At 47.2% G+C, this 16,071-nt stretch overlaps 1 protein-coding gene across 4 annotated transcripts in view; it reads left to right on the forward strand.

Moving 5' to 3' along the window:
- ABL1 (ABL proto-oncogene 1, non-receptor tyrosine kinase) overlaps nt 1–16,071 on the forward strand; it is a 370,450-nt gene that overhangs the window by 219,373 nt on the left and 135,006 nt on the right. The window contains exon 1 of one of the 4 annotated variants that reach the window (XM_082263044.1): nt 5,931–6,218. The exons of the other annotated variants lie outside the window; for them this stretch is intronic. Within the exon in view, the coding sequence (XP_082119170.1) occupies nt 6,062–6,218 (157 nt within the window). The 5' untranslated portion in view covers nt 5,931–6,061. Of the gene's footprint in view, nt 1–5,930; nt 6,219–16,071 lie in introns of those variants that run through there. 4 annotated transcript variants of the gene reach the window in all.

Consider the following 16,071-nt stretch of genomic DNA (forward strand, 5'->3'; position numbering starts at 1 on the left):
TTGTGAACTTCAAAAAAACGGTCAGCACCTAGTCTGATCGGTCCCTTGACAAACCGCCCTGTTGTGTAAAGTGAATGAGCGCCTATATATATATATATATATATATATATATATATATATATATATATATATATATATATATATATAAATTCATATGGAAAAAAGTGCATAGAAATATTGGTCAAGATACATAAATATAACAAATCATGATTCAATAAATAAGTGCATATACGTAGTGCTGTGAAAAATGTTAAATTATGTCCCTAAATCACCAATGTGATAAATTAAATGAGTGCAAAAAGTTGCTATGCACTGCATAAAACATATATTGTCCATATTGTGCATGAAATTAACACACACTGTCCATGATCACCAAAAAGTGATTCGCACGTGAAAAACTTCGCTCTTCAAAGAGACTCCCACAAAATGGTGTATGAATAATGTGTCTAAATTCACCACCAGTAGCAGTGCCTACTTACCAGAGGTAAGTATATAACTCCTATATAGAGATAATCTAAATAAGCACACATCTAGCCACATCGGAGGTAGTTTGTCACACAAAAAGGGGGGAAGGTACACTAAGTCTTTATCCGCATCGCCTTGAGGATTCACATTCAAGGGAAACAAGAAAGAGAGGCTTCCGTGGTGTAATAACGTAACATTTATTTGCAAAATAAAAGGTTAAAAGCACTTACAATCTTGCAACTAGATAAGAACTCTTGAGGATACACAGGGGCGCCGATTGCGCTCCACCTGCGTTCAAAACGGCAGAAGTGACGTGTCATGCTAACCCGTAACCCAACGCATTTCGTCAGAGGCATTAGACGTCGTCAGGGGTCAACACCCCAGTACTGTTTTTTCAGAGCCGAGAGTTGGCTTTCTTGTAATAACAACCAATGCGGCTAAGGGACCAAGCAGCAGGACAGGGACATTCCCCTAAACCCCTCCTCTTACTGCCTCTCCGCCTAGGTCTTTCATCCCACCGGGAGGCCCTAGCGACCAGTCGGCATGTCCACCGGCTGGCCAAAGACCCTAACAAAGCCAGAATCTGCTCTGATCGGGTCTCTGATGTAGTAACCCGGAAGCGGTCATGACACTATTTCCGGTTACTGGAGCCTTAACCTCTTCGCGCCTACAGAACGCAAATATGCATCCCCAGCTTTAAGGGGTTGTACCGGGGTGATGCCTGCAGCTAGAGGCATCACCCCAGTACAGTTGTTTAGAGGTGACGGTCGGCTTTCTTCTAATGACAACCGATGCGGCTGAACAGCTGTCACTACAAGGAGTAGCCCCTCCCGCCGCCTTCCCCGACTCGCTCGGGTCTCCCCTCCCATGGGGAGACCCGAGCCACCGGCTGGCACGTCCACAGGTTGGTTGGCGTTCCAAACAAAGCCGAATTCGGCTTCTATCGGGTCTCTGATGTAAAAACCCAGAAGCAATGTCATGACATCACTTCCGGGTACTGAAGCCTTAAAGGCGCCAGATTTAAAAAAAAAAATGAAAGCGTTCAAAACAGCCAAAGTTGGTGTTTTGAATGCTTTCAAGTGCAGAGGAGGGGTTTTTGGGGTCTTACAGACCCCCAGATCCCTCCATAAAGAGTACCTGTCACTGCCTATTATTACTGTCACATGGGATGTTTACATTCCTTGTGACAGCAATAAAAACGATAAAAAAACTTTTTTTTTTTTTTTAAAAGGTCAGTGTAAAAATAAAAACTTGTCCTTTCATATGATCGGCTCTCATCACCAGCTTTAGGGGAGAGGAAGGACAGCCAACAATGGATGCCCCAGACTAAGTCTATGGGTAATGGCATCGCATTGCTAATCTCTCCCCTCCTCTGAAGCCCGGGCTGGGAGCTGATCACATGACCAGAGCAGAATAGGTAAGTATAGGCATGTTTCCTCTACAGACTAGTTAGTATAGAACTTAGAAGGGGGATGGGAGCAAATTTAAAGGCAAACTCGGGGGGGGGGGGGGGGGCTGGGATTGGGATTCTCACGTACTGGGGCTGTGCCCACTTTGCAAAAGTGAACGGCTAGTTTTTGTTGTCTAGGGGAGAGGAGAGCAGAGATATACTTACCTGATCCTCCGATCTGCTCCTCACAAGACAGGTCCATCACCCCCACGCTCCAGTGGACTGTTCTTGACATCATTATGTCCAGAGCAGGCTCCATAGACCAAGAACAGTCCACCGCTGGACTATAGGGGAGCGCAGTTTTCCAAAGGTTTGGGTGACTTTAAGCTTTGTGATCACCCCTAGACAAAACGAGCAGCTGGCAAAAAATATTTTGCCAGGAGTTGCCCTTTAAGATTAGATTAGGTTTAGCCCACATTTCAACTTTAACCACTTACTGACCGCGCTATAGCTGAATGACTGCTACTGCACGGTCGACCAGTTGTGGGAGGGCGTCATATGACGTGCTCCTGTGATCGCACCTGCTGAGGCGGGCGGCGTGCCCTGTGACCGCTGTCTCCTCTAAACACAGCTAATCACAGATCTGGGTAAGGGGCCAATCAGCGGCTCTTTACCTCGTGATCAGCTGTGTCCAATCACAGCTGATCATGATGTAAAAACAAGCTGGTTATCGACATTCCTTTCCTCACGCTGACAGTGCGAGGAGTGGAGAGCCAAACACCGGCTTGTGTTAAAGGGACAACTACACTGATAATCAGGGCATTGATTATCAGTGCAGTCTCAACAGTGCCCATCATTGTTGCCAATCAGTGTCCACCAGTGCTGCCAATCAGTGCCCATCATTGTTGACAATCGGTGCCCACCAGTGCTGACAATCAGTGCCACCTATTAGTGCTCATCTGTGCTGCCAATAAGTGCATGCCAGTACCACCTATCAGTGCTGCCATTCAGCACCCACCAGTGCTGCCAATTAGTGCCACCTATTAGTGCTCATCAGTGCCGCCAATCTGTACTGCCAATAAGTGCTTGCCAGTGCTACCTATTAGTGCTGCCATTCAGCACCCACCTATCAGTGCTCATCGTTGTTGCTAATCAGTGCCACCTATCAGTGTTCATCGGTGCTGCCAATCATTGCCCACCAGTGCTGCCAATATTTGCCACCTATTAGTGCCCACCAGTGCTGTCAATCATCGCCCATCAGTGTTGCCAATCAGTGCCGCCTATCAGTGCTGCCAATCAGTGCTTCTAATCAGTGCCACATATCAGTGCTGCCAATCATTGCCCACCAGTGCTGCCAATCATTGCTCACCAGTGCTGACAATCAGTGCTGACAATCATTGCTCACCAGTGCTGACAATCAGTGCTGCCAATCATTGCCCACCAGTGCTGACAATCTTTGCCACCTATTAGTGCCCACCAGTGCTGTCAATCATCGCCCATCAGTGTTGCCAATCAGTGCCGCCTATCAGTACTGCCAATCAGTGCCACATATCAGTGCTGCCAATCATTGCCGACCAGTGCTGCCAATCATTGCCCACCAGTGCTGACAATCAGTGCTGACAATCATTGCCCACCAGTGCTGACAATCAGTGCTGCCAATCATTGCCCACCAGTGCTGCCAGTCAGTGCCTCCTCATCGGTGCAGCCTCATCAGTGTACATCAGTAAAGGAGAAAAATAATCTGTTTGCAAAATTGTATAATAAACTATGAAAATGTTTTTATTTTTTTCAAAATGTTCAGTCGTTTCTCATTTGTTTAGCAAAAAATAAAACCCCCAGTGGTGATTAAGTGTCGGTTCACATTGGTGCGATACGGGAACCCTGCGAATCCACTGCGGGGATTCCCTCATCGCACCCGTCTCGCAGGCAGTTCACACTGCCATATGCGAATCGCTAGGGGTGTCAATACAAAGTTAATGACACCCCCAGATCAGTTCGCATATTGCAGTGCGAACTGTCAATTCGGACAGGAATCGGATCGCATAGGTGTGAACATCCATATGATCCGATTCTGGTGCGGATCAAAAAAAGTATCCTGCACAACTTTGGTCCGAATGCAATGCGAATTCAGCCATGCAATCTGTATTGCATCGCACAGACATCGCATGCGATTTGCAGAGTAGTGAGGTGCGAATCACATGCAATGTCTGATTTTGCTATAGTGTGAACCGACACTAAAACCAGAAATAATATGTTATTAGATTTTTACTCCAGGAGTATATAATATGAGTTTGGCAATTCTAAAGAAATGCTTCAATACCACCTTAACAACACCCCCAGATCAGTTCGCATATCGCAGTGTGAACTGTCAGTTTGGACACAAATCGGATCGCATAGATGTTGACACCCTTGCGATCCGATTCTGGTGCGGACCAAAAAAGGGTCTGAATGCGATATCAGCCTTACAATCTGTATCGCATCACACAGACATCACATGTGATTTGCAGAGCAGCGATTTGCAGAGCAGCGCGGTGCGAATCGCATTCGATGTCTGACATCGCTATAGTGTGAACCGACACTTAATACCACCAAAAGAAAGTTCTATTTGTGTGAAAAAAAATGATAAACATTTCATACAGATATAGTGTAGCATGACCGCGCAAAGTGCGACAGCGCTGAAAGCTGGAAATAAGCCTGGGCAGGAAGATGGGGGTGTGAAAGTGCCCGGAGGAGGGGGGTGTGAAAGTGCCCGGAGGAGGGGGGTGTGAAAGTGCCCGGAGGGGAGGGGTGTGAAAGTGCCCGGAGGGGAGGGGTGTGAAAGTGCCCGGAGGGGAGGGGGGTGAAAGTGCCCGGAGGGGTGAAAGTGCCCGGAGGGGGGGGGAGGGGAAGTGCCCATAGGGGGGGTGTAAAAGTGCCCGTAAGGGAGGGGGGCTGGAAGTGCCCGTAAAGGAGGGGGGCAGAAAGTGCCCGGAGGGGAGGGGGGCTGAAAGTGCCCGGAGGGGACGGGGGCTGAAAGTGCCCGGAGGGGACGGGGGCTGAAAGTGCCCGGAGGGGACGGGGGCTGAAAGTACCCGGAGAGGTGGGATGGTGCAATTGCCCGGAGGGGTGGGGTGGTGCAAGTACCCGGGGGGGAAGGATGGGTGAAATTGCCCGGAGGGGAGGAGGGGTGAAAGTGCCCGGAGGGGAGAAGGGGTGAAAGTGCCCGGAGGGTTGGGGTGGTGCAAGTGCCCGGAGGGGAGGGGGGGGTGAAAGTGCCCGGAGGGGAGGGGGGGGGTGAAAGTGCCCGGAGGGGTGGGGTGGTGCAATTGCCCGGGTGTTTGGGTGGTGCAAGTGCCCGGAGGGTTGGGGTGGTGAAAGCACCCGGGGGGGGGAAGGAGGGGTGAAAATGCCCCGGTTGGCAAGTGGTTAGGCTGCCATGTATGACCTTTTTATTCTTGGATTTAGATACATTGCACATGTCTGCTCTCAGAGCCAGCTCCAGGTTAGAGTTAATCTTCTCTAATATAAAAGTAAAGTTTTCCTTTTTGCACAGCTTACAGCAAAAGGCAGGGGAGATGCGGCTGGGTTCATTTCAAAAGCAGATCTCCCCTGCGTGCATTCCTCTTCCTAGCTTGTGAAGTTGTTGTGCTGCAGCCGACTGACAAATCCTATGGCTTTCCTTGCTTGAACTTGTAAAGGTTAAGTACATAGAAAGGGCAGGAGTTGCAGAGCTTTCAGGCGAGGGTTAACAGTGCTTTGTGCACGGGGTAGGCGTAGCTAGACCTCGGATGTCATCACTAGAGGCAGCCAGAGGATGAAGGGGGCCCTTTGTTGGCAGTCTAACGTAAGCAGCTTTCCCCGTCTAACACAAGTCGCCTATTGGACTGAAAGAAAAGAGGCCAAACGAACAGCAAGAACTTAGCTGAAAGAGTGCAGGATTGACTCCCCTACACCTGGTGATTAGGAAGATTGTGTGGTCAGTATGGGGGGGATTGCTCCGAAGGGATACTAGCAAGCCCTCCCCTTCTTCTTAGAGAATCCGAGCCTCTCCTTTTCTGGCAAAAAAAAAAAACAAATCCTGCCCGGATCGATGAAGTTCGGAGTCTCTGCTGAGTTTTGGAGTTGTCCCGTATCAAGAAGACGAAGAGTTAGACCGAGTCACAGTACAACAAGCCCACTAGGACTTGGTCTGAGGCCAAGTGGCCTATCCCGCTCTGGACTTTTCGCATGTTGGAGGGAGGGGAGATCATCAAGCGTTCCCGGAGGAAGAAAAGATCCAGCAAGTCCTGTATCCAGCAGATGAAAATGTTGGAGATCTGTTTAAAGTTAGTGGGCTGCAAATCCAAAAAGGGACTGTCCTCCTCCTCAAGCTGGTCTCTGGAAGGTGAGATAAGGGGGTGTCATGGAAGAAGAGGAGGAGGGGGGTTATTATGGTGGTAGTGGATGGGAGGCTAAAGCCAGCTGGTCTCTGGAAGGTGAGATAAGGGGGGTCTCATGGAAGAAGGGGAAGGGGGGGAGTTTCTGGTGGTAGAGGACGGGAGGCTACAGCCAGCTGGAGCCTTCGAATCTGTAATCCCCTCTCTGTAGGCCTCAACACAGATTAGAAGCAAGCAGCTGCCCCGCTCTCTTGTGGCCTTAGGCAAAGACGATGGAGAAAAGTGATCACGTTCGAAGGATTGTTTAAAAACACGCCATCGTGACCAGATAGCCTTCTGTTTTTTTAGACAAAGTTTTTTTAAAGTTTGTTGTTGCGGAATTCGGGACAGAACAAGATTTCTTAAGCTGGCCATACATGTTCAAAGTTCTTGTACAATTTTCCTTTCGATTGACCAAAAACCGTAAATGTGGTCAAAACTAAACTTTCAATTGTATCCAATTAGGCAAGCCCTTGCGTCTACATAGTTTGAGGTATATCTAAATGGAAATTGTACAAGAAAATTTAACATGTTTGACCAGCAGCTGGATATACATTATACAAATTTTGTTCAATTTCCTTTAGATTTGCCTTCAACCATGTTCATTTTCCTTTAATGCCGGTTCACACTATTACGACTTGTCAGGCGACTTGGTCAGCCTGGCAAGTCGCGCACCGTCGCGATCTATTGAGTAGTACAGGACCGGTTCTAAAAGGAGCGACACTAGTCGCCCCGACTTAGAAAACGGGTCCTGTACTACTTGGGGGCGACCTGGAGGCGACTTGCATAGACATTCATTTTATGAAGTCCGTGCAAGTCGTGCTGAAGTCGCGGTGCACGCGACTTCACAGGTTGCCCCCTAAGTCGGAGCGACGTAGTGTGAACTGAGCCTTAGATTTACCTTCAACCATGCTCATTTTCCTTTAGATCATGGGTGTCCAACCTTTTGGCTTCTCTGGGCCACATTGAGTGTAGAGAAATTTTCTCGGGCCGCATATAAAATATAAAACGCCGCCGCTCCCTTCCCGCGCTGCTGCCCCTCCCCCCCAGCACTAATTTAACACAACTAGAGGATGATCCCTTCCGAGGCAGCCTCTGCCTACAGTTAGTTGGAAGCCGATGTGGCCGTGCCCCCGACCCGACTTTCTTCCTCCCCAGCAAAAAAAATAAAAATTGTCAGGGGGCAGTGGGCTGCATTGCCTACGGTTCTGGGCCGCATGCGCCCTCCGGGCCGCAGGTTGGACATGCCTGCTTTAGATCTACCTTCAACCATGTTCAATTTCCTTTAGGTTTTCCTTCAACCATGTTCAATTTCCTTTAGGTTTACCTTCAACCATGTTCAATTTCCTTTAGTGCCGGTTCACACTATTACGACTTGTCAGGCGACTTGGTCAGCCTGGCAAGTCGCACACTGTCTTGGTCCATTGAGTAGTACAGGACCGGTTCTAATAGGAGAGACACAAGTCGCTCCAACTTAGAAAAAGGCTCCTGTACTACTTCGGGGCGACCTGGAGCCTCGAAGTCACGGTGCACGCGACTTCACAGGTTGCCCCCTAAGTCGGAGCGACGTAGTGTAAACCTAGCCTTATGCCTCGTACACACGCGTTGATAGTTGGCCGTGAATTTTCGGCCAACATCCGATCTGCCGATTGTCGGCTTGTTAGTATGATGCTTCCGACAACCGACTCCGACTTTTCGGCCGAAAAAAATCTGGTGTGCAGGCTATAAAATTTTTGTTGGCCGTCACCACAACGGCCGATTTTCCGTCAGTCAGTACAGATTTCGGCAGACCAAAATCTGATGAGCAAGACTGGGCATGCTCAGAGATGAAAAAACACACGGAAAGTAAACCATCACATGCCATCACTTCTGAAGTAGATTTTTGTTGGCCGAAAAAATTCGTGTGCAGTCTAGAGCACATTTCAACCAACACAACAACACTGGACAAAAGTCGGCCGATCGGTCGGCCAATAATCATTGCGTGTGTACGAGGCTTTAGATTTACCTTCAACCATGTTCATTTTCCTTTAGATTTACCTTCAACCATGTAGTGAAGGGCCTGCCTGATTGCATACCAATTGAGCTTGTTTGGGTTTGACCTTCTATTATATGGTTTTGGTAAATCTAAAGAAAGTTGTATAGTGTGTATCCAACTTTAGTCTAATGCCCCGTACACACGTTGCGATAATCGTACGACAAAACTCGCTTTCGACCTGATCTCACGATAATCTGATCGTTGGTACACAGCTTTCGACAGCCGATCACGACAGTTGGTCCAACAAAATCCGAAGGGACAAACAGGAAAACTTGTGTCGTACAACATCTTCTCGAACGATAATCGTTTAGTCAGAACAGTATGCGTACGCTAAAAAGTCGATCGACAAATACCACGCATGATCGGAAACAGTAAAATAATCCGCAGGGGTCAGACGTATATACATCACTTCCGATACGTAGCTACGAAAAATACACTTGGTCAGTGAATCGTACAAAGAAAATCTGATGGTTTGTACGCAGAGTTGGTTTCGATTTTAGTATTTTAATATTAATTTACGAAACATCAGTCGTACGATTATCAGAACGTGTGTACGGGGCATTAGCAAGAACTTTGCGTAGGTCTTTTTTTTGCTGTTGGCATTCGTACATGTGTGGGGATCAGGCCTTGAAGAAGCTCATCCCGCGTCCTTTGCTGACCTCACCTTACATGGTAAAGTGTTGAGGAGCAGATGCCTTGAGTGTTTTACTGGATCTCTCTTACTTTGCTCCTCGCAGAAACCGTTATGGTTTCCATTAAGTTTAAATTGCGGGGTGACCCGTGATAGAGGACTGTTATGTGATTACAAAAAAACATATTACGTAACTCTTTGCGTCATCAACGGAACTGTTCGTTCTTGAGGAATCTGCCAAGCTCTTGCTGCGCCAGGATTTGTGCTTCTGACAGGTCACCAGCATGCCAAGTGGGATTTGTAGTTCCTCAGGGCCCAGATTGTTGTGGTTTACAGGCTAGCACATGCTGGGGCGTCTACCTCAATTGTAGTGGAATGTTTACAGTGCGTGTCGTTTTCCATAGCGACTCTTCTTTATTATGCAGAGAGGAGTTCCTAAGCTGGATAAACACTATACAATTTTCTTTAGGTTTTTTCCTTGAGACCCGGTTCACACTAGCGCGACTTGTCAGGCGACCAAGTCGCGGTGGGTCGCCTGCCATTGAGTAGTACAGGACCCGTTCTAATAGGAGCGACACAAGTCACTCCGACTTAGAAAAAGGGTCCTGTACTACTTTGGGGCGACCTGGAGGCGACCTGCATTGACTTCAATGATATGAAGTCCGTGCATGTCGCGCCGAGGTCGTGGTGCACACAGGTCGCCCCAGCAAGTAGCGTCGCCCCTGTGTGAACGGGGTCTTAGATTTACCAAAACCACCTAAACACTTCCAATTTGTATCCAATCAGCCTTGCACTACATACATAACAACCAATTCAGCCAAGCGCTCAATCCGATGGGGATGACTGGCATGCCGCTCTCCTCAGGTAGGGAACCAAACAATAGGCACATGAAAGAAAGAAAGGAGGCACAAATACCTAGGGCAGTGATGGCAAACCTTGGCACCCCAGATGTTTTAGAACTACATTTCCCATGATGCTAATGCACTCTGCAGTGTAGTTGAGCATCATGGGAAATGTAGTTCCAAAACTTCTGGGGTGCCAAGGTTCGCCATCACTGACCTATTGCATTACCCGTGAGCACCTTTAAAATGTTTTAATAAAATGCTAAAAACATACTCAGACATGAAAAATAAAATCCTATTTCAAGAATCCATCACATGTGGAATGGAACCTGTAAATAGGACTGCTAACGTGTTTCGGGAGTCAAGCTCCCTTCATCAGAGCTGGTCTTACTTACAGCAGGCCCAACTATATACTGACAGCACTTAGACAGGTTCCTCCCCCTTCCTGTGGGCAATGGGCGGGACCGACCCGTATCTAGACCAACCCACTGCCTTCATTACTTCCAAATGCTTATGCCTTAACTGATAGCTAATCACTTATAGTCAATTGCAGGACACAAAAAAAAGGAAGACCAGCTCTGATGAAGGGAGCTTGACTCCCGAAACGCGTTAGTGGTCCTATTTACGGGGACTTGTTCCATTCCACATGTGGATTCTTGAAATGCGATTTTATTCTTCATGTCTGTGAGTATGTTTTTGGCATTTTATTAAAACATTTTGAAGGTGTTCATGGGTAATGCACTAGGTGTTTGCGCCTCCTTTCTTTCTTCCTTGCACTACATAGTTGAAGGTAAATCCATTGAAATGAATGGGATTTTGCTTGTTGGGCGCTTTGAGACTTCAGAGATGAGCGTTTTATGAGCTGAAAAACGCTCAGGTGTGAATAGGGCCTAAAGGAAATCTACCAACAAAAGTTGTATAGTGTGTATCCAGCTTTTAGGCTCCATTCATACCTGAGCGTATCGTTTTCAGGCGTTTTTTCTGGCGTTTTTCAGGCGTTTTTTGCAGTGTTTGAAGGCAGGCATTGACATCTAACAAAAACTAATGTAATCTGCCAAAAAAGAAGCTCACATGAGCTCACACATCACTTTTTTGAGCTTCAGGCGTTGTATAGCTTTAGGCTCCATTCACACCTGAGTATCATTTTCAGGTGGGTTTTTTTGGGATTTTTTTCTTGCGTTTTTTTTGGGATTTTTTTCAAGCCTGAAAAAAAGCCCCAGAAAAAAACGCCTGGAAAAAAAGGCCCCAAAAAAAAAAAAAAAAACTCAAAACGGAACGCTCAGGTGTAATTGGAGCCTAAAGCTGGATACACACTATACAATTTTTGTTAGTAGATTTCCTTTAGGCCCTCTTCACACCTGAGTGTTTTTCAGGCATTTTTTGCAGGTATTTAGACAGGCATTGACAGCTAACAAAAACGAATGTAATCTGCCAAAAAAGAAGCTCATGTACTTTTTTGAGCTTCAGGCGACAAACCATTCATAAGTGAACAGGGGCCATTGAAATTAATAGGATTTTGCTTGTTGGGCGTTTTGGGACTTTAGAGATGAGCGTTTTCACGAGCTGAAAAACGCTCAGGTGTGAACAGGGCCTAAAGGAAATCTACCAAAAAAAGTTGTATAGTGTGTATCCAGCTGTAGGCTCCATTCACACCTGAGCGTATCGTTTTCATGCTTTTTTTTGGGGGGCTTTTTTCAGGCTTTTTTTGGGGGGGGGGGCTTTTTTTAGGCGTTTTTTTTTTTGGGGGGCTTTTTTCAGGAAATCTACCAAAAAAAGTTGTATAGTGTGTTTCCAGCTGTAGGCTCCATTCATACCTGAGCATATCGTTTTCAGGCTTTTTTCAGGCTTTTTTCAGGCTTTTCTTTGGGCTTTTTTCAGGCTTTTCTTTGGGCTTTTTTCAGGCTTTTCTTTGGGCTTTTTTCAGGCTTTTCTTTGGGCTTTTTTCAGGCTTTTCTTTGGGCTTTTTTCAGGCTTTTCTTTGGGGGGGCTTTTTTCAGGCGTTTTTTGCAGGCGTTTGGAGGCAGGCATTGACGTCCAAAAAAGAAGCTCATGTATTTTTTTGAGCTTCAGGCGTTTTGTTTCAGGAGACAAAATGCTCATCTATGAACAGGTGCCATTGAAATTAATGGGATTTTGCTTGTTGGGCGTTTTGAGACTTAAGACTCCATTCACACATGAGCGTATCGTTTTCAGGTGTTTTTTTGGGGGGCTTTTCCAGACTTTTTTCAGGCCTTTTTTTCAGGCTTTTTTTTTTTCAGGCGGCGTTTGCAGGTGTTTGGAGGCAGGCATTGACATCCAACAAAAATGCTGGTAATCTGTCAAAGAAGAAGCTCATGTACTTTTTTGAGCTTCAGGCGACAAAACGCTCATATGGGAACAGGGCCTAAAGGAAATCTACCAACAAAAGTTGTATAGTGTGTGTCCAGCTTTAGTGTTTAAGGATGTAATTAGCAATTGTGTTTTGCCAACATCACAGAAATTGCTTGTTTTATCTGCTAGCCTTCATAAATGTTCTCTACCGCGTTTCCCCGAAAAGAGGTCTTATATTAATTTTGGCACCAAAAGACACAGTAGGGCTTATTTTCGGGGTAGGCCTTATCGTGTAATGTGCTTTCTTCTCCACCTCTCCCTCCCTGCCTGTCAGGAATCTCCTGTGTGACCTGAGTAAAAGTGTTTGTAAAATTCTAGAATCCACACTCTTATTAGTATATTATGTCCAATGTGTGTGTTCCACATAATTGTGCCGAATACCTTTATTACAGCGCCGCATAGAAACCAATCTGGTTCCAGGTTTCATTGTCAAAGCTTAAAGTATAACTAAAGGCACATTTTGGTTTTTTTTTTGGCGAGAGTGGAAAGGGATTCAAACACCTGTCAGTTGGACTGTTGATGAGGAGAGGAGCCGATGATGTTGGCCTCCTGCTAGATTGGGGAGCTGATTAATTTGGCCTGCTGCTAGATTGGGGAGCTGTTGATGTTGGCCTGCTGCTAGATTGGGGAGCTGTTGATGTTGGTCTGCTGCTAGATTGGGGAGCTGTTGATGTTGGTCTGCTGCTAGATTGGGGAGCTGTTGATGTTGGCCTGCTGCTAGATTGGGGAGCTGTTGATGTTGGCCTGCTGCTAGATTGGGGAGCTGTTGATGTTGGTCTGCTGCTAGATTGGGGAGCTGTTGATGTTGGTCTGCTGCTAGATTAGGGAGCTGATGATGTTGGCCTGCTGCTAGATTGGGGAGCTGATGATGTTGGCCTGCTGCTAGATTGGGGAGCTGTTGATGTTGGTCTGCTGCTAGATTGGGGAGCGGTTGATGTTGGTCTGCTGCTAGATTGGGGAGCTGATGATGTTGGTCTGCTGCTAGATTGGGGAGCTGATGATGTTGGTCTGCTGCTAGATTGGGGAGCTGATGATGTTGGTCTGCTGCTAGATTGGGGAGCTGATGATGTTGGCCTCCTGCTGGATTGGGGAGCTGATTAATTTGGCCTGCTGCTAGATTGGGGAGCTGTTGATGTTGGTCTGCTGCTAGATTGGGGAGCTGTTGATGTTGGTCTGCTGCTAGATTGGGGAGCTGTTGATGTTGGCCTCCTGCTACATTGGGGAGCTGTTGATGTTGGTCTGCTGCTAGATTAGGGAGCTGATGATGTTGGCCTGCTGCTAGATTGGGGAGCTGATGATGTTGGCCTGCTGCTAGATTGGGGAGCTGTTGATGTTGGTCTGCTGCTAGATTGGGGAGCTGTTGATGTTGGTCTGCTGCTAGATTGGGGAGCTGATGATGTTGGTCTGCTGCTAGATTGGGGAGCTGATGATGTTGGTCTGCTGCTAGATTGGGGAGCTGATGATGTTTGTCTGCTGCTAGATTGGGGAGCTGATGATGTTGGTCTGCTGCGGGAGAGGGGAGCTGAAGATGTTGGCCTCCTGCTGGAGAGGGGAGCAAATAATATTGGCCTACTACTGGAAAGGGGAATCAATGATGTTGGCCTGGTGATGGAAATGGGAGCTAATGATGTTGGCCTCCTGCTAGATTAGGGAGATGGAGATGTTGGCTTGCTGATGATTATGTTGGCCTCCTGCTAGATTGGCAAGCTGATGATGTTGGCCTACTGCTGGAGAGGGGAGCCAATGATGTTGGCCAACTGCTGGAGAGTGAAGCAGATGATGTTGGCCTGTTGATGGGAAGAGAAGCTGATAATGTTTGTCTCCTTCTAGATTGGGAAGCTGAGGATGTTTTCCTGCTAATGTTGGCCTATTGCTGGAGAGGAGAGCTGATGTTGGCCTGCTGATGGAGAGGGATGCTGATGATAGCCCCCTGCTAGATTGGCAAGCTTGTAATGTTGGCTTGCTGCTAGAATGGAGAACTGATGATGTTGACCTACTGCTGGTGAGATCTGATTATAATAACTTGATGCTGGTCAGGGTTGCTGATGATTTTCGCCTATTTCTGGTGAGGGATGCTGATCCTTGCCTGTTGCTTGAGAGAAATTGATGGTGCTACTCCCTTAGAGAGAGAAACTGGTGGTTCTCTTCAGTCAGAGCTGATAGTACTTCCTGCTAGAGAGTTAAAGCTGAGCTCCATGAATTATTTGTATTGCTCACTTAACATTGGTCCAGCTTGGCAAATTGTAAGTATGCGTTACTCATACCTGAAACACTGGGAAAGCTGGAAATCACTGTAATGGTCGGCACCAGAACAATGATAGCTGTGATCTTCCAGGTTTCATGCGAGCACCTGCACACTGACCACATGGGGTTGCTTGCTCGACACCATCACCATTCATAGAACACCTTGTATTTTTTCAATGAATGCAAGGTGTTCTCTGGTTTTACAAGGTGGATTAGTGGGATACGTAAACCTCACGCTCTCCACCTCGTCTAACCAGAGAATGTGAAGAACCACCATTGACCCTGCTGCTCTCTTCCATCCTCTGGTGATTCTGACTCCACTTATGGCACTTTTCCACTGCAAGTACCGGCTCGGCTCTGCTCGGCCCTGCTTGGCCCGGTTTGCTTTTCCACTGCTGGTACAGCATGGTACTGTGTTGGAATGGTTCCGTACGGTACGGTATGGTTTGCTTTTCCACTAAAGTAGTACTAAAGTTAAGTGGGTGGGATAACAACGGGGTGGGTGGGATTCTCTGACCAATCAGTGGCAAAGGATTGTGGGATATGGTACCAGGTATGGTACCTCTTGGAACCACAATCGAGGTGGTACTGTTTTTGAGAGCCGTACCTTTGGTTCCATGCAGTGGAAAAGCGCTGCCGTACCGAACCGTTCCAACACCGTACCATGCGGTACCAGCAGTGGAAAAGCACAAAAGCGAGCCGAACCGTTCGGTTCCATGCAGTGGAAAAGCGCCGGCGTACCGCACCGAACCGTTCCTACACCGTACCATGCGGTACCAGCAGTGGAAAAGCACTAAAGCGAGCTGAACCCTTCGGTTCCATGCAGTGGAAAAGCGCCTCTAGTTCTGGGTCCCATATTGCGCAGCATTCTATAAACAGACGATCGGCCACACAGCCGGGCAACATTCAGAGAACGCTTTGCATTTTCTGAACCAATGCAAAGCGTCTTTGAATGGGTCTTTGAAAAGCGTTCTCTCCAATCAGAGAACGCTTTGATTTTCATTTAGAACGCTTGAGTGACATGGACCCTTCCTATTGGCTTGTCCAGAAAACTGTAGAGGGAAAACTAATGCCTCATTTCCACTGAGCGGTAAGGTTTGGTTCGGTACAGTTGAGTACGGTTCGGTACGTTACACCTTGATCAGGCTTGCGTTTTCACTACCAACAGTACCTCAGCTCAAAAGTACCTCAACATTGTAGCTCCACCCTCTTGGTACGGTACTAATGTGCTTGGTACCCCAACGAAAGGGTCCCAAAAAAGTGGTTCGGTTCGGAATTAGGGTACCATTCACAACTTTTGACAATGGAAACGGCAAAAATTGCGTACCAAACCGTACCGCTCAGTGGAAATGAGGCATAAGAAAACCTCTACATGGGCTAAATGCAGGTACTTTAAGGCAAACTGGGCTTCTTCAGCTACGGCAGAGTACAAAACGCTTATTGGTACTTTGTTTTTATCAATGATGCCGTGCCACAGACCTACCCGCCTGTGCTGCAGGGTTTTTGGCAGACAACTGATGCACAGAATGTTTCAGGAATTTGTAGGGCTATTGAAAGACTGTTCTCACCTCCGATAGTAGCGGACCCGCCTCTTAATATAAGAGATGATATGACGTAATGTCACTGTTTATCTTCCCGCAGGCACGTTATTGCAGAACACAAATCATTCCAAGGCCGCATTGAAGCGTTTTGCCGGAACC

Source organism: Pelophylax lessonae (assembly GCF_965119305.1).
Source record: "Pelophylax lessonae genome assembly, chromosome: 7".
In the NCBI taxonomy this organism is placed as follows: domain Eukaryota; kingdom Metazoa; phylum Chordata; class Amphibia; order Anura; family Ranidae; genus Pelophylax; species Pelophylax lessonae.